This window comes from Martes martes (assembly GCF_963455335.1).
Source record: "Martes martes genome assembly, chromosome: 1".
Taxonomy (NCBI): domain Eukaryota; kingdom Metazoa; phylum Chordata; class Mammalia; order Carnivora; family Mustelidae; genus Martes; species Martes martes.
Window position 1 is genome coordinate 45,658,365 of NC_137888.1, and position 15,789 is coordinate 45,674,153.

Consider the following 15,789-nt stretch of genomic DNA (forward strand, 5'->3'; position numbering starts at 1 on the left):
AATTTGTGGGGACCAAAGAGGTCACTAAGGATCAGTGATAGTATACTGACAACAAGTTCACCTATCTCGGGTCTTTGAAGCTAGGACTGGATTTAATACTTTTTTTTCCCCCTCTCTATAGCATTAAATAACTCTTATGAGAAGTAGAAGTCATAGCTGAACTCAAATGTCTACAATTCTAATAAAGAAACTGTACATGCATATGTTTAAAAAAAGCCATGTGTATTATTCATAAACAACGCTAGATTGTATTGGGTATATAGGATATGCTTGAGGATGCAAGAAGTGACAATCAGTGTGGTCTAGGGCATTTAGTTAAAGCTTTCCTAAGGAGCATAGTATGTAAGCTATGCTTTATGTAAAGACGGAAAGGATTTAGAGATCTGGGCAAAAATCAACAGGAATGATGGTATGGACAAAATCAGTTATTATGGAAAGGATCTAATACCTGGAACAGGGATGAGAGAGGTGAAAATACATAGATTTTTGTTTCCTTGGATATCCCAAGGAACTTTCTCTAAAGATGAAAGTCCTACTCTTAAATCTTTATGATCTTCATACAACTCCTAAGGTATAAATTTAACATATCTGTTATATGCTCTTTTCAAGCATTCATTCCACTGGAAGAGTCTATAAAACTTTTTGCTCAGTTAAAAAAATGTGTATACATGAAGATTGATAGTAAATTTATTTTAAGGATCTTAAATACAAAAACTGACACTGATATTGTTTGTCAACATTGAACGAAATATGGGAATGTTAGATTTCTACATTATTCATGCATGAAGTCATCAAGACAAACCTTTTCCTCTGTCAGCATTCTTCTTGAAATTACAAAAATATTCGTGGCAATGCAGATTTTCAGAGTTGAGCTTATAAAACTGACATTTTTAGGGGAATGACTATCCCCTAGATTTCTCTCCCCAGAGAAACTGAGGGGAGTTTGGAAAAGCTCCTCTCTTTGTTGTAAAAAGAATAGTATGGAAGGAAAGTTATACACACCTTAAATTACACTGTTATATCTTCAGAATTCCTATCTCAACAGAGAAGGCAAATATGACTGAAGATAACTACTCCTTGACCACTGAATTTATCCTCATAGGATTTACAGATCGCCCAGAGTTGAAGAGCCTCCTATTTGTGGTGTTTCTCACTATCTATGTGATCACTATGGTGGGGAATCTTGGCCTGGTGGCATTGATTTTTATGGAGCATCGTCTTCACACACCAATGTACATCTTTCTGGGCAACCTGGCTCTGATGGATTCCTGTTGCTCCTGTGCCATTACCCCCAAAATGTTAGAGAACTTCTTTTCTAAGGACAGAATGATTTCCCTTTATGAATGCATGGCACAATTTTATTTTCTCTGCCTTGCTGGAACTACAGACTGCTTTCTCCTGGCAGCAATGGCCTATGATCACTATGTGGCCATATGCAGCCCACTGCAGTACCACACCATGATGTCAAAGAAACTCTGCATTCAGGTGACCACAGGGGTCTACATAGCTGGAAACCTGCATCCCATAATTCATGTGGGGTTTCTCTTTAGGTTAACTTTCTGTGGGTCAAATGAAATTAATCAGCTTTTTTGTGATGTTTTTCCATTATACAGACATTCCTGTGTTGACCTTTATATCAATGAATTGATGATATTTATCTTTTCAGGTTCAGTTCAAGTCTTCACCATTGGTAGTGTCTTAATATCTTACTTCTACATTCTCTTTACTGTTTTCAAAATGAAATCCAAAGAGGAAGGAGGCAAAGCCCTATCTACATGTGCATCCCACTTTCTCTCTGTCTCAATATTCTATGGCTCTCTTCTCTTTGTGTACATTTGACCACATTCAGTTAAAGAAGAGGATGAAGATATACCTGGTGCTGTTTTTTATACTCTACTGATCCCTTTATTAAACCCTTTTATTTATAGTCTAAGAAATAAGGAAGTAATAAATGCTATGAAAAAATTATAAAGAAAATTTTATAACATTTTAAAAGAAATATAATTACCCATGGAAAATTAACTTTAATTTGGTAAAATGTTTTTCAAAATCATGGAATGTTGACAAAGTAGAAAAGGACCACTTTGTCCATAGAATATTCAATTACTAAAACATGATATTATAAGAGTCAAATAAGTTCCATAAGGAGAGATTCTGGTATAATGTACTGCAAAATCTAAGCTCTAGTTCCTAGCAAGAATGAACTATATATTCTTCAGGTCACACACTGTGTCACAAAAATATTAGCTTAACTATTAGCTAATTGTTTCAATGGGTAATGAATTACAATTTTCAACAAATACAAAAAGTACTATGTATAGAAATCAGCTAGATAAAGATTGCCTTCAATTAAATTCATTAAAACAATGACTCGTGGAACACTGAAAAATTTAAAAATAAATAATTTTGTTGACAAATTTCTGGAATTCCAAAGCATAATCTGACAATCTCTAGCACATTGCAGGTTCTCAAGAATTAATCCCTTCTTAAACACCACCAACTGTCAGAAGTAAACAGTAGATCTTTGATACTTAATTTTCTTTGAGTTTATTCAAGAGAAGATATTTGAATATCAGTTCACACAGAATATTCTCAAATCAAGAATATGTTCACCTTTAAAAGGGGAATTTTTGTTGTATATATTTTACCACAATTAAAAAATGTTGAAACTAAGAAAAGAATGCTAGTAAAAATGTACAATAAAAAAAGACTATTTTCATCTTTAGTGTTAGTCAATTTTACTTTCAAGTTCTCTGAAATAGAGTATCTGTATACTGGTGATTTAGCACTCTGTAGTTGCCATAAATGGTATTTATGGATTGGATGTCCATATGGCTTTGGCTGTTTTCATATAATTTGATTAGGGTGTCCATCAGAAATGCAGTGTATTCCTGAATACACTAAATTAAACAAAGTCGTTTTTCTCTCTGATATTATTTATCTTGTTTGTTACCAGGAATTCCAACAACCTGTACTTATTCCAGTGTAAATTACTGATACATTCACAGCAATAACAAAAAATTGGAGTTGCTATAAAGCATAAATGCAGCACAAAATAGTGACAATTCTAAATTCCTAAACATAAATATTTATTGATCATTTATATATGCAAATATGAAAGAAAATCATATATTACTGAGAACATGTTATCTGCTGGGCACAAAACTACACCTTTCATATATATTACCTACCAATTGGTTAGAAATGATTTTTCATGCATCTTCTCAGTAAAATCCTCATACTTTGAGACATTGAGTGGCTTGCTCAAGTTCAGCCAGGTGATTGAAATTGAGCTAGAATTTGTATCAATGATGCTTGGGAGTTCAGAAAATGGAGACGCTTGTCCCCTGGGCTATTTAGACCTTATGCAGCATCAGAAGTTAGATGTGCCTTGAAAATGATTTTAAAATAGGATGTTTTGAGGAAAAAATGAATGAGGATGACCACAGTCAATGTTTATGGAAATTAGTGTGACACTGGAAACTGGGGTGAAGGAGGTGAATCATGGACAGAGTCAGAAACTTGACAAAACTTTTGTTAAAAGCTGTTGTTGAATGTGGGAAATAAGGGTGGGAGGGAATCAGGTTACTGAGAATCTTCAATGCCAACCCTTAAGAATCTGAATTTATCTCAGAGGCCTCAGACACACAGGTAATATGATTGTATTTTTCAGAAAAGTCATCTGGTGATCAGAATGATGCTAGAAACAATGAGGTTAACTTCAAGAATCCTTATACTAGACGGTGAGAGTTGAAATTGGAGGATAATAGAAGAGGAGTGCACAGATATAAGCAACATTTTAAAGGGAAAATAATGAATTATAACTATTGGACAATAAAATGAAGGCCTATCTTCTTCCTGAGAGTACTGATTTCCTTCACTAATACTTAAAAAGGTACCCGACACATTTGGCCATTCACTAGCCATTTCTTTAATATATTTTAAGATAATCATTTAAGGTAACATATAATAGGTTTGTTATTTTTATTTTTAACAAGTCAATAAATATTTTTAATTTCTTGGTTTTAATTTATAATATTGCAAGTACTATTAGATACTACCCACAGACACAAAGCTCTACAGGGTCCTAAACACTTTTTTAAGGGTGTAAAAGAATCCAAATACTTGCGTTTCATGAATGCTGTTTCTTTGTTTCCACTCTCTATTTTAGTGGATATTTTCAGTTGTCACATTCACATACATTGAGCTCTTTCCCTTTTCCAGGTGTACCACAAGTTCTGTTTATATATTTCTGCATCACCCACTGCTAACCATTAGTAACACTGAAACCTAGAGGTATGCTAAGGGAAGAATCTGTGACTTATTTGGGGCCAGTGAGACCAAAGAGGGAATTTTGTGGGAGTTTCTGGGAAATGTTTTCTTGGTTTTTAAGAGATCCACAAAAAAGTAGTCTTCCTCTGAATGTCACGTTTTGTGGATATGAAAGGTGGCGCAGTCTACAACCATTTTGCCATCAAGAGACACCAGCCTGGAGGTGAAGTCAATACACATGGAGGGCATAGCTGAGGGAATCACAGAGAAGCAGACCCAGGGTTTCTGGAATTAACCACCCCTTCTCATTTCAAAATCCAATAGATCTCCTTACTGTTAACCTTGTTTGGAAAAAATGTTTTTAATGCAACTGAATAAATATTAACAGATACACTTATGTCTCTTGTCTCATCTCTCATTTTAGCTTTATTTATTTATTTTTTTAATCTTTTTTTTTAAAGATTTTATTTATTTGTTTGACAGAGAGAGAGATCACAAGTAGGCAGAGAGGCAGGCAGAGAGAGAGGAGGAAGCAGGCTAACCGCAGAGCAGAGGAGCCTGATGTGCGGGGCTTGATCCCAGAACTCTGGGATCATGACCTGAGCCAAAGGCAGAGGCTTTAACCCACTGAGCCACCCAGGTGCCCCCTCATTTTTGCTTTATTATAAATTAATTCTAAGACAACCTTTTAGCTTGTAAATAACATTTCATCAGTATCTATTTAACTACTCAGCAAATCTATTATATTTTTTACTTTAACATCTATATTTTAATTTCCTATAACCTCACTGAAAAAATGGGAACAAAGAGGTTTCTTAATTTGTCTACAGAAATATTAAGGTGGAGCTCAGGGATCAAATTGAGGGATCCAATACAAAGTCCATGTTCTTAACCACTAAGTCATATTGTACACAACATAGAGAAATGAAAGTAGCAGGAGAGGAAAACTTTCAAGAAACTAAGCTATTAAGTGGATAGAGAATCAGGGCACAGAGTCAAGAAAAATGTGAATCAATGACATTTTCCTCCAGATTTGTTTTGGAAAATTTCAAACCTACAGATAAGTTGAGAAAATGCCCATGAATTTTTAAAATCATGATTAGTAATTATTGATCATTTCACCACTTTTGCCTAACAATCCATCTGGAAAATATGTATACATACATATTGAATACAGGTATGTATACGTGACTATACATATATATGAGATTATGATAATTTATCCAAAATTCTTCTATATATATCTCAAAAGAACAAAGACATTTCCTACACTGTCATATCATTTTTTAAAGATTTTATTTAATTATTTGAGAGAGAGAGAGAAGAGGGAGCCGTCAGTGGATGGGGCTTGATCCCAGGACCCCAGGATCATGACTGGAGCTAAAGGCAGAGACTTAACTGGCTGAGCCACCCAGGCATTCCATCATATCATTATTACCCCCAAGAAATTTAACATCACCTAATATGATGTTCACACTAAAATATTCCCCAAATTGTCCTTCTTAGCAATTTATGTTTTCATCAAGAATTCAATTAAATGCCACTACTTGGTGTATTATCATTTTTCAATCTCCTGTAATCTAGAAGAAAACTCTTGCTTTTTTCTCCTTTCATGACATTTAAAAGTTTTTGAATCTTTGTGTCAGACATCATGTAAAACATCCCACCATATCTATTTTTATGATGTTTCCTCATGATTAGATTAGGTTATATAATTCAGCCATCACAAGTGTGCTGTTTTAAGGTGAGGCCTATAACATTAGCTTGCCTTGTTAACTGAAGCCATTTACTGATTACTTCATTAAGGTGGTACCATCACCATCTGCTCTACGATACAGATAGCATAGTTCCTTCCTATGAAAATCTAATCCGTAGGGTGGTACCTGGACACCATGTGATTTTCTTGTTCCCTAATAATTTTTCATCAACAGTTTTAGCATCCAATGACAATAATTTTTGAATCAATTGTTATCATTGGAAGCATAAAACTGGTGATTGTTTTTCCCCAAGTGTTCTCTGGCTGCATTCTGAGAAATGAGAATTAAAAAAAAAAATTGAACAGTTATGGATTTATAGAAAATAGTAAAGATAGTATAGGGAATTCCCATATCTGACACATCCATCTTCCTATATTATTAATATCCTACATTGGTATGGTACTTTTGCTATAATTAGTGAGCCAATATTGATACATTATGATGAAGTGAAATTCATACTTGGTTCAGATTTCCATAGTTTAATCTAGTGTCCTTGCATCCAGAATCCCATTCAGCATATCACTTTATATTTAGTCGTCACGTCCCTTTAGTCATCAGCTGTCTGGAACAGCTTTTCAACATTCCTTGTTTTTGAAGTCCTTGGTAAGTTTTGAGATGTACTAATTGGGCATTTTGTAGAATGTCTCTGAAATGGGATTCTTCTGATGTTTTTCTCCTGATTACACTGGGGGGATAGGTTTTGAGGAGAAAGGCCCCAGAGGTAAATCACCATTTTCATTACATCCTGTCAGTGGCAACTACTGTCCTCATCACTTGTAACACTTGATGTTGACCTTGACCACCTGGTTAAGGTAGTGTTGTTAGGTTCCTCCGTGGTGAAGCTGCTTTGTCTCCACCCTCTCTTACTGTGTTCTGTGTAAGGAAGTAACTATCCACAGTCCACACTTACAGAGAGGAAAGAAATGGACCACCTCCCTGGGGCAAAGTATCCATACAAACTGGAATTCTTCTGCATGGAAGATTTATCTAGTCACCTCACTTATTTATATATTCAATCCTCTATTTACATAAATATGGAATCATGGATATTTATTTATACTTTGATAAAATTACACAGTACTTTATTAATTTTGCTGCTCAAATCATAGGATCTTTGGCCACAGGAAGCTGTTTCCATTGGCTCCTTGTCCCTTTGACATACACGCATCATTGTGTATGCGGGGTGGGTTTGCGTTTGTTTGTTGTTTAGCTTTTGTGTTGTTGTTGTTGTTGTTGTTGTTGTTCTCTGGCATTCCAAGATGTTCCAGGCTCATCTTGCATATTTACTTCCTGCCCTAATCACTGAATTGGCTATTTCTCCAAGTAGATCTAATTCCTTTGACTGGAAAATGATATTAAGAACAAAATGGGCCATAGGTATGCTAATTTTTTCTGCAATGTCATTGCTTCTGGGCTCTGTCAGCTGGCAGTGTGAGGGTATGTATGTGTGTTCCTGTCATCCATTATCTTGCCAGTAACTGGTATGTATTTATTTATTTATTTTTTTAATTTTAGCCAATCTTTTACATATGCCATTATTGTTTTAGTTAACAATTTTCTATGGCAAATAATGTGGAGGAGATTTTCATATGCTTATTTACCATCTATATTTCTTCTTTGATAAAATGCTTGTTCAGGGGCCACCTGGGTGGCTCAATGGGTTAAAGCCTCTGCCTTTGGCTCAGGTCATGATCCCAGAGTCCTGGGATCGAACCCCACATCAGGCTCTCTGCTCAGCGGGGTGCCTGCTTCCTCCTCTCTCTCTCTCTGCCTGCCTCTCTGCCTACTTGTGATCTCTGGCTGTCAAATAAATAAAATCATAAAAAAAAATGCTGTTCAGAACTTTTGCCCAATTTTTATTGGATTGTTTGTGTACTTTCTGTTCATTGTTTATCAACAAACAACTTGCTTTTTTTTAATACAAGTCTTTTATCAGAAACATGTTTTCCTGGTATTCCCAAAAGCACATGCTGATGCACTTAGTGCTGGCTTTATTTCTCTGAGGGTCTGTGCATGTCTCCTCATTCTTTCTTTCCTTCATCCTTTGGATTGCATACTCTCTGTTGATAAAACTTCAATTTCACAGACCTTTCTTATGTCAGTTTAAATCTACAGTTGAGTTTTTTCAGTGATTTTTTTAATTTGAGTTGTGAACTCCCATGCAATAATCATAAAGATCAAGACATGGAATATTAGATTCACATGTTTCCCTGTGTATATTTTTTCAATCCCATATTCCTTCCTTGACCTCTCGTCTCCAAAAAATGGCATTATTCTTTCCTCATTCTTAATTCTTTAGTTTCTATTTTTTTCTTTTTTTTTATTTGCTCCTATTTCAGTGGCTATTAACATTCATTATGAAACTGAATACAAGTGATGAGAATAGACATCCTGGTGTCACTCCTGTACTCAAAAGGAAGCATACACTGTTTACTATTAGGGCAATATTTATTTAAGTTATTGGTACTTAACTTTTTTATTAAAGAACTTTTTTTTAATTCCAAATTTGTTAAGTGTTTTTTGATAGAAGATGACTAAATTTATTATGCCTCCATCAGAAAGAATGAATACCCAACTTTTCTATCAACATGGACCAGAGTGGAAGAGATTATGCTGAATGAAACAGGTCAAGAAGAGAGAGTCAATCATCATATGGTTTATTTATTTGCGGAGCACAAGAAATAACACGGAGGACATGGGGAGATGGAGAAGAGGTGAGTTGAGGGAAACTGGAGGGGGACAGAAACCATGACAGACTATGGACTCTGAAAACCAAAATGAGGGTTTTGGAGGGGACGGGGTTGGGAGGTTGGGTGAGCCTGATGGTGGGTATTATGGAGGGCACATATTGCATGGAGCACTGGATGTGGTGCATAAACAATGAATTCTGGAACACTGAAAAGAAATTAAAAATAAATAAATAAAATTTTTTTAAAAAGATGATTAAATCTGACCAAACTCTTTTTTTGCATCTGTTTAAACTGCCATATTATTTTCTTTTAATCTAATAATGAGACAAATTATACTGATCAATTGTCAAGCACTAAAGCATCCTTAAATCCCTGGAAGGCACCAATTTGGTCATATTATACTTTTCATAGAATGCAATATTCTGCTTGCCAATTTTAAGAATCTGAGGAGGTATGGCTTTATGAATCAGACTGTCTTACAATTTTCCTTTCACATCTCCAGGTTTTTTCAACTTCATAAATGTATTTGGGAGTCTATCCTCTCTTTGGATTTTCTGTTTTTAACCAGTGCAGTATTCATGAGAAAGATTGTAAGCTTCCAAATGACATCATGTTCCTTAATTTAGTAACATTCATTAGTAACCGAGGCAGCGTGCTTTGCATTAACAGAGAGTTTGCTATTTAGAAATTAGTGCTGGCAGTTGTTTGAGAGGTTCTATTGATAGTCCCAAGGACCTGTGACTGATCTTTGCCAATCTGATCCATTCTTACTAGAATGTATCTTTGACGTTGCCAATTATATGAGAGGCATTTAAGGTATTAAAATATTTGGTTTCCTTTAGTGATGAGAGCTGGCTCTCCCAAAATACTCTAATGGACCAACCATTTTCTCTTCAAATAACTGTAGTTGGTAGTTTCTGATGAATATATTTTCTGATGACTCCAAAATCACATTATTCAATGCTAGAGGCTGAGGGTTCAGTGGAAAACTTTTGCCAAAGATTCTAGTTTGCATGCATAGGGATATTTGCTTAAAAAGGCATTTGGGTCATATGGTCTTTAAAGCACTGTTTGGGATACAGCCTGCTCCATAGTTCTCAGAGCGTGTTTTTTCTCCAGACTAAATTGAAAAATAGATTTCATTTTGGTTCCTTATGCCCAAAAGTGAATTAAGGATGGAACATGGGGTGTGTCCGGGGGGCTCAGTTGGTTAAACATCTGACTTTGGCTCACATCATGACCTCAGGATCCTGGGATCGAGCCTCAAGGTGGGCTCCATGCTCAGCAGGGACTCTGACTGTCCCTCTGTATCATTAGTTTTGATGTAGTCTCTCATGTAGACTAGTACTAGTATAGAGACTTGTAGACTAGTCTCTCTTTGGTGTAACCTCTCATGCTTCCTCTCCCACTCTGATTTCTCCCCCTTCATTTTTCCCTTCTCATAATGCTTAGGAGACAGGAATAGAATTTAGTGATTCATCACTTAACATATAATACCCAGTGCTTATCCCAAGTGCCCTCTTTAATGCCCATCACCCATTTACCCCATCCCATCATCCATCTCTCCTCTAGCAAACCTGTTATCCTCTATATAAGAGCACCTTATGGTTTGCCTTCTTTTCTATTTTTATCTTATTTTTCCTTCCTTTCCCCTATGTTCATCTGTTTTGTTTCTTAAATTCCACATATGAGTGAAGTCATGATATTTTTCTTTCTCTAAATGACTTATTTTGCTTAGCCTAATATACTTTAGTTCAATCTTTGATGTTGCAAATGGCAAGATGAGCTCATGAATGAATGAATAAAGAAGAAATGATATATATGTATATGTGTATGTATGTATGTATGTATGTATACATATGGATATATATCTCCATACATATGGATATATATGGAGATATATATCCATATGTATATATCCATATGTATATATGGATATATACATATGGATATATACATACATATACATATATACACATACATACATACATATACACATATATATGTATATATACACATACATACATACATATACATATATATGTATAATATATGTATAATATATATATAACTGTATATCTACAGTGCAATATTAGCACTGTAGATATACAGTTATATGTAGATACACAATATTAGCAATATTAGCCATCAGAAAGAATAAAATCTTGCCATTTGGGTGATGAACCATGATAGACTCCTTCACATTGCCGTATGTGACTGATCAATAAATATTTATATTTTGGTATTTAGAATGTTCCCAATTCTGTGCCTCATTTATGCTTATAGCATCTCCAACTTTTTCTTAATGCTGTGAATGTATCAGTAATTTACATTGGAATCAGTACAAGTTGGTGGAATTCCCGGTAACAAACATAGTAAGTAATATTAGAGAGAAAGAAATAGGGATTTCTGTATAAATTCCATCTATTTCAACTACATTTTGAGAAATCATGAGTATACAGATACTCTATTTCAGAGAATCTGAGAGTAAAGTTGACTAACAATAAATATGAAAGTAGTTTTTCTTTATTATACACTTTGCCTAGCATTCTTTTCTTGTTTTTAATATTTTTTAATTGTGGTAAAAGATATATAACAAAATTTCCCATTTTAATGATGAAAATATTCTTGATTTAAGAATAGATACTTCATATGAATTGATATTCAAATATAGTCCCCTGAATAAACTCAAAGAAAATTAAGAACCAAATATATACCGTGTACTTCCGACGGATGGTGTTGTTTAAGAAGGGATTACTTCTTGAGAACCTGGAATGGGGCAAACTTTGTAAAATTACGCTTTGAAATTCTAGAAACTTGTCAACAATATTAATGGAGGTGGAGTTTACATATACTGACTTCTATTCCTAGTATTTGTTATATTATTTGAAAATTGTAACTCATTACTCTTTGAAACAGTTAGTTAATAATTTAGCTAATTTTTCTGTGGCACAGTATGGGACCTCAACAATAATCATTTAATTCATTCTTGAAGGGAACTAGTAGCTACAATGTTGGAATACATATTAACAGAATCTCTCCTTGCAGAACTTATTTGTTTGATTCCTATACTATCATGTTTAGTAACTGAAGATTTTATGGATGAAGTGGTCCTTTTCTACTTTCTCAATATTCCATGATCTTGAAAAACATTTTATCAAATTTAAGCTAATTTTCCACAGACGATGATGTTTCTTTTATAATGTTATAAAATTTTCTTTATAATTTTTTTCATAGCATTCATTACTTCCTTATTTCTTAGACTATAAATAAAAGGATTTAATAAAGGGATCACTATGGTATAAAAAACAGCAACAGGTATATCTTCATCCTCTTCTTTAACTGAATGTGGTCGAATGTACACAAAGATAAGAGAACCATAGAATATTGAGACAGAGAGAAAGTGGGATGCACATGTAGATAAGGCTTTGCTTCTTCCCTCTTTGGATTTCATTTTAAAAATAGTAAAGAGAATGTAGAAGTAAGATACTAAGACACTACCGATGGTGAAGAGTTGAACGGAACCTGCAAAGATAAATATCATCAGTTCATTGATATAAGGGTCAACACAAGAGAGTCTATATAATGGTAAAACGTCACAAAAAAAGTGATTAATTTCATTTGACCCACAGAAAGTTAACCTAAAGAGAAACCCCACATGAATTATGGAATGCAGGTTTCCAGCTATGTAGGCCCCTGTGGTCATCTGAATGCAGAGTTTCTTTGACATCATGGTGTGGTACTGCAGTGGGCTACATATGGCCACAATAGCGATCATAGGCCATTGCTGCCAGGAGAAAACAATCTGCAGTTTCAGCAAGGCAGAGAAAATAAAATTGTGCCATGCATTCATAAAGGGAAATCATTCTGTCTTTAGAAAAGGAGTTCTCTAACATTTTGGGGGTAATGGCACAGGAACAACAGGAATCCATCAGAGCCAGGTTGCCCAGGAAGATGTACATTGGTGTGTGAAGACGACGCTCCATAAAAATCAATGCCACCAGGCCAAGATTCCCCACCATAGTGATCACATAGATAGTGAGAAACAGCACAAACAATAGGCTCTTTAACTCTGGGCGATCTGTAAATCCTTTGAGGATAAATTCAGTGGTCAAGGAGTAGTTATCTTCAGTCATATTTGCCTTCTCTGTTGAGATAGGCATTCTGGAGATATAAGATTAAAGGAAATTAGAGAATCTATTCCATTTACTATAGCACCAAGAACAGTAAGATACCTAGGAATAAACCTAACAAAAGAGATAAAGGATCTGTACTTGAGGAACTAGAGAACGCTTGTAAAAGAAATTGAAGAAGACACAAGAAGATGGAAGAGCATTCCATGTTCATGGATCAGAAGAATAAACATCATAAGATTGTAATTAAGTGTGTAAAACTTTCCTTCCAAATTTTTCTTTTTACAACAAAGAGAGAAGCTTCTTCAAACTCCTCTTAGTATCTCTGGATACAGGCACAAAATCCTCTAGGGAATAGCCATTCCCCTAAAATGTCAGTTTGATAACTGAATTCTGAAAATCAGCATTCACATGAATATTTTTGTAATTCCAAGAAGAATGCTTACAGAGGAAAAGGTTTGTCTTTATGAATTCACATATGAATAGTGTAGAAATCTAGCATTCTCATATTTGATTCATGGTTGACAAAAAATTTCAGTGTCAGTTTTGATATTAAAGACCCTTAAAATAAATTTACTATTAATTTTCATGTATACAAATTTTTTAACTAAGCAAAAAGTTTTCCTCTACTCTCCAAGTGGAATGAATCCTTGAAGAGGGCATACAACAGATATGTTGTTAAATTTATACCTTAGGTATTGTATGAAGATCACAAAGATTTAAGAATAGGACTTTCATCTTTAGAGGAAATTCCTTGGGATATCCAAGGAAATAAATACCTATGTATTTTCACCTCTCTCATCCCTGTTCCCGTATTAGACCCATTTCCATAAAAACTGATTTTGTCCTTGCCATTATTCCTGTTGATTTTTGCCCAGATCTCTAAATCCTTTCCATCTTTACATAAAGCATATTTTACATATTATGCTACTTAAGAAAGCTTTAACTAAATGCTCTAGACCACACTGATTGTCACTTCTTGCATCCTCAAGCATATCCTATATAACCAACACAATCTAGAGTTGTTTATGAATAATACATATGGCTTTTTAAAAAATATTCATGTACAGTTTCTTTATTAGAATTGTAGACATTTGAGTTCAGCTATGACTTTTACTTCTCATAAGAGTTATTCAATTCTATAGTGGGGGAAAAAAAAAGTATTGATTCCAGTCCTAGCTTCAAAGACCAGAGATAGGTGAACTTGTTGTCAGTGTACTATCACTGATCCTTAGTGACCTCTTTGATCTCCACAAATTGAGACTGCTAGTTATGAAGAACAGGACTCAAAGGAAATTCTTCGAAATTTATCATGAAAAACCTTATGTATCATTCTCTTTTTGGAAGTGACCCAGCTACTATTTTCCTGCTTCCTAAGAAACTTATGTAATATTTTCTGATGTATATCACAGTAGTTTGAAAGCTAATAAAAATAAGCTTGCCTGTATATTTTAGTTTTATAACACTTAGAGAAAGAGAAAAATCTTAAATCTTGATAGGATTTTTGAGATGGGTTGCCTGGATGGCTAAGATATTTAAGCATCTTCCTTTGGTTCAGGTCATGATTCTCCAGGTCCTGGGACTGAGCCCCATGTCTGGCTCCCAGCTCGGTGGGAGTTCTCCTTGTTCCTCTCCCTCTGCCTCTCCCTCTGCTTGAGCTCTCTCTCTCTCTCTCTGTTTCTCTCTCTTAAATGAATAAATTTTTAAAAAATCTTAAACAAAATATGATTTTTGAGAACAAATTTTGTTTTACCTCAAAGGCTCTCTTCTATTATTACTTAGGGATCCATTAGGATATTTTGACCAATGTGTCTAATTATGTACATTCTGGGGCGCCCAGGTGGCTCAGTGAGTTAAAGCCTCTGCCTTCGGCTTGGGTCATGATCTCAGGGTCCTGGGATCGAGCCCCGCATCGGGCTCTCTGCTCAGCGGGGAGCCTGCTTCCTCCTCTCTCTCTCTGCCACCTTGTGATCTCTGTCTGTCAAATAAATAAATAAAATCTTTAGAAAAAAATAATTATGTACATTCTATGATCAAAATGGGTTTATTTTTCAATACTCAAAACATCAAAATAAAAGCACAGGCTGAATGTTTCACTTTCTTGTTTTAAAGTACTGAAGATAAGCCATTTAATCATTCAACTATGTTAGAAATAACTTTCAATGTACTTGTCTGAATTATGTCACAGAATTAAGCTGCACTCTTACCTGTATGTTTTGAAGATCTACCTTATAATCAGAAAAGGTCGGCATGAACTGAGTTCAAATCTCATGCTAATTTGCCATAGCCTTCAGTTGTGATGGTGAGAATTGAAACCTGAGAACAAATAAAAAATGCTAAATAATTCAGATAAATCAATATTTATGGATGCTAATTGTAAAGGTAAAGATAAATCTGAATACCTCCTTACCTGAATGCTCTGAGAAGAGTTTTATAACATCACATTGCTTTTGTGTGTGTGTGTGATGTTAAGTCTCATACAATTTCAGGATATAAGTTTTTGTCTCAGAAACATTTGAGATTAAAAGAATGAAAATCTAGGAGACAACTAATAAGTCAGTGTCAATAGTTAAGTTTCTTTCAATGCAAAATTAAGCTTTCCATCAAATGCTTATGGGACTTGCCTATGATGACATCAGTGTATTTCTATGGGGAGATTCAGTTCCCAAAACATATTAACTCTGTGACATATATTAAGGATGACCTGTGAGAAATCAGGTTAAAATAAATGACCGTCACTAAAGTCACTAAGTCATTTGATGATCATCTTGCTGATTCTTATGTAACTGACATCATTTTTAGAATTCTAAATTCTGTGTCTAATATGTAAATGAGCTGAAGGGACTCTCAGGTTGGTTTGGACAGTTACTGGAGAGAATAATAGGGTTTATGAAAGATGATTAACATTTAGAGTGAAGAGCAAAAGTTGTGGTAGTG

At 34.7% G+C, this 15,789-nt stretch overlaps 2 protein-coding genes across 2 annotated transcripts; one reads left to right on the forward strand and one right to left on the reverse strand.

Moving 5' to 3' along the window:
* Positions 1 to 1,056: 1,056 nt before the first annotated feature.
* Positions 1,057 to 1,985, forward strand: LOC308345748 (olfactory receptor 5K1-like; the record flags this gene model as incomplete). Its single annotated transcript, XM_080808195.1, is given in 3 exon segments — positions 1,057 to 1,836; positions 1,840 to 1,963; positions 1,966 to 1,985. Coding segments are annotated over 3 exon segments (924 nt in total).
* A 9,902-nt stretch (positions 1,986 to 11,887) lies between these two features.
* Positions 11,888 to 12,855, reverse strand: LOC308345739 (olfactory receptor 5K1-like; the record flags this gene model as incomplete). The annotated part of the gene is given in 3 exon segments (XM_080808181.1): positions 11,888 to 11,938; positions 11,940 to 12,485; positions 12,487 to 12,855. Coding segments are annotated over 3 exon segments (966 nt in total).
* Between the last annotated feature and the right edge of the window lie 2,934 nt (positions 12,856 to 15,789).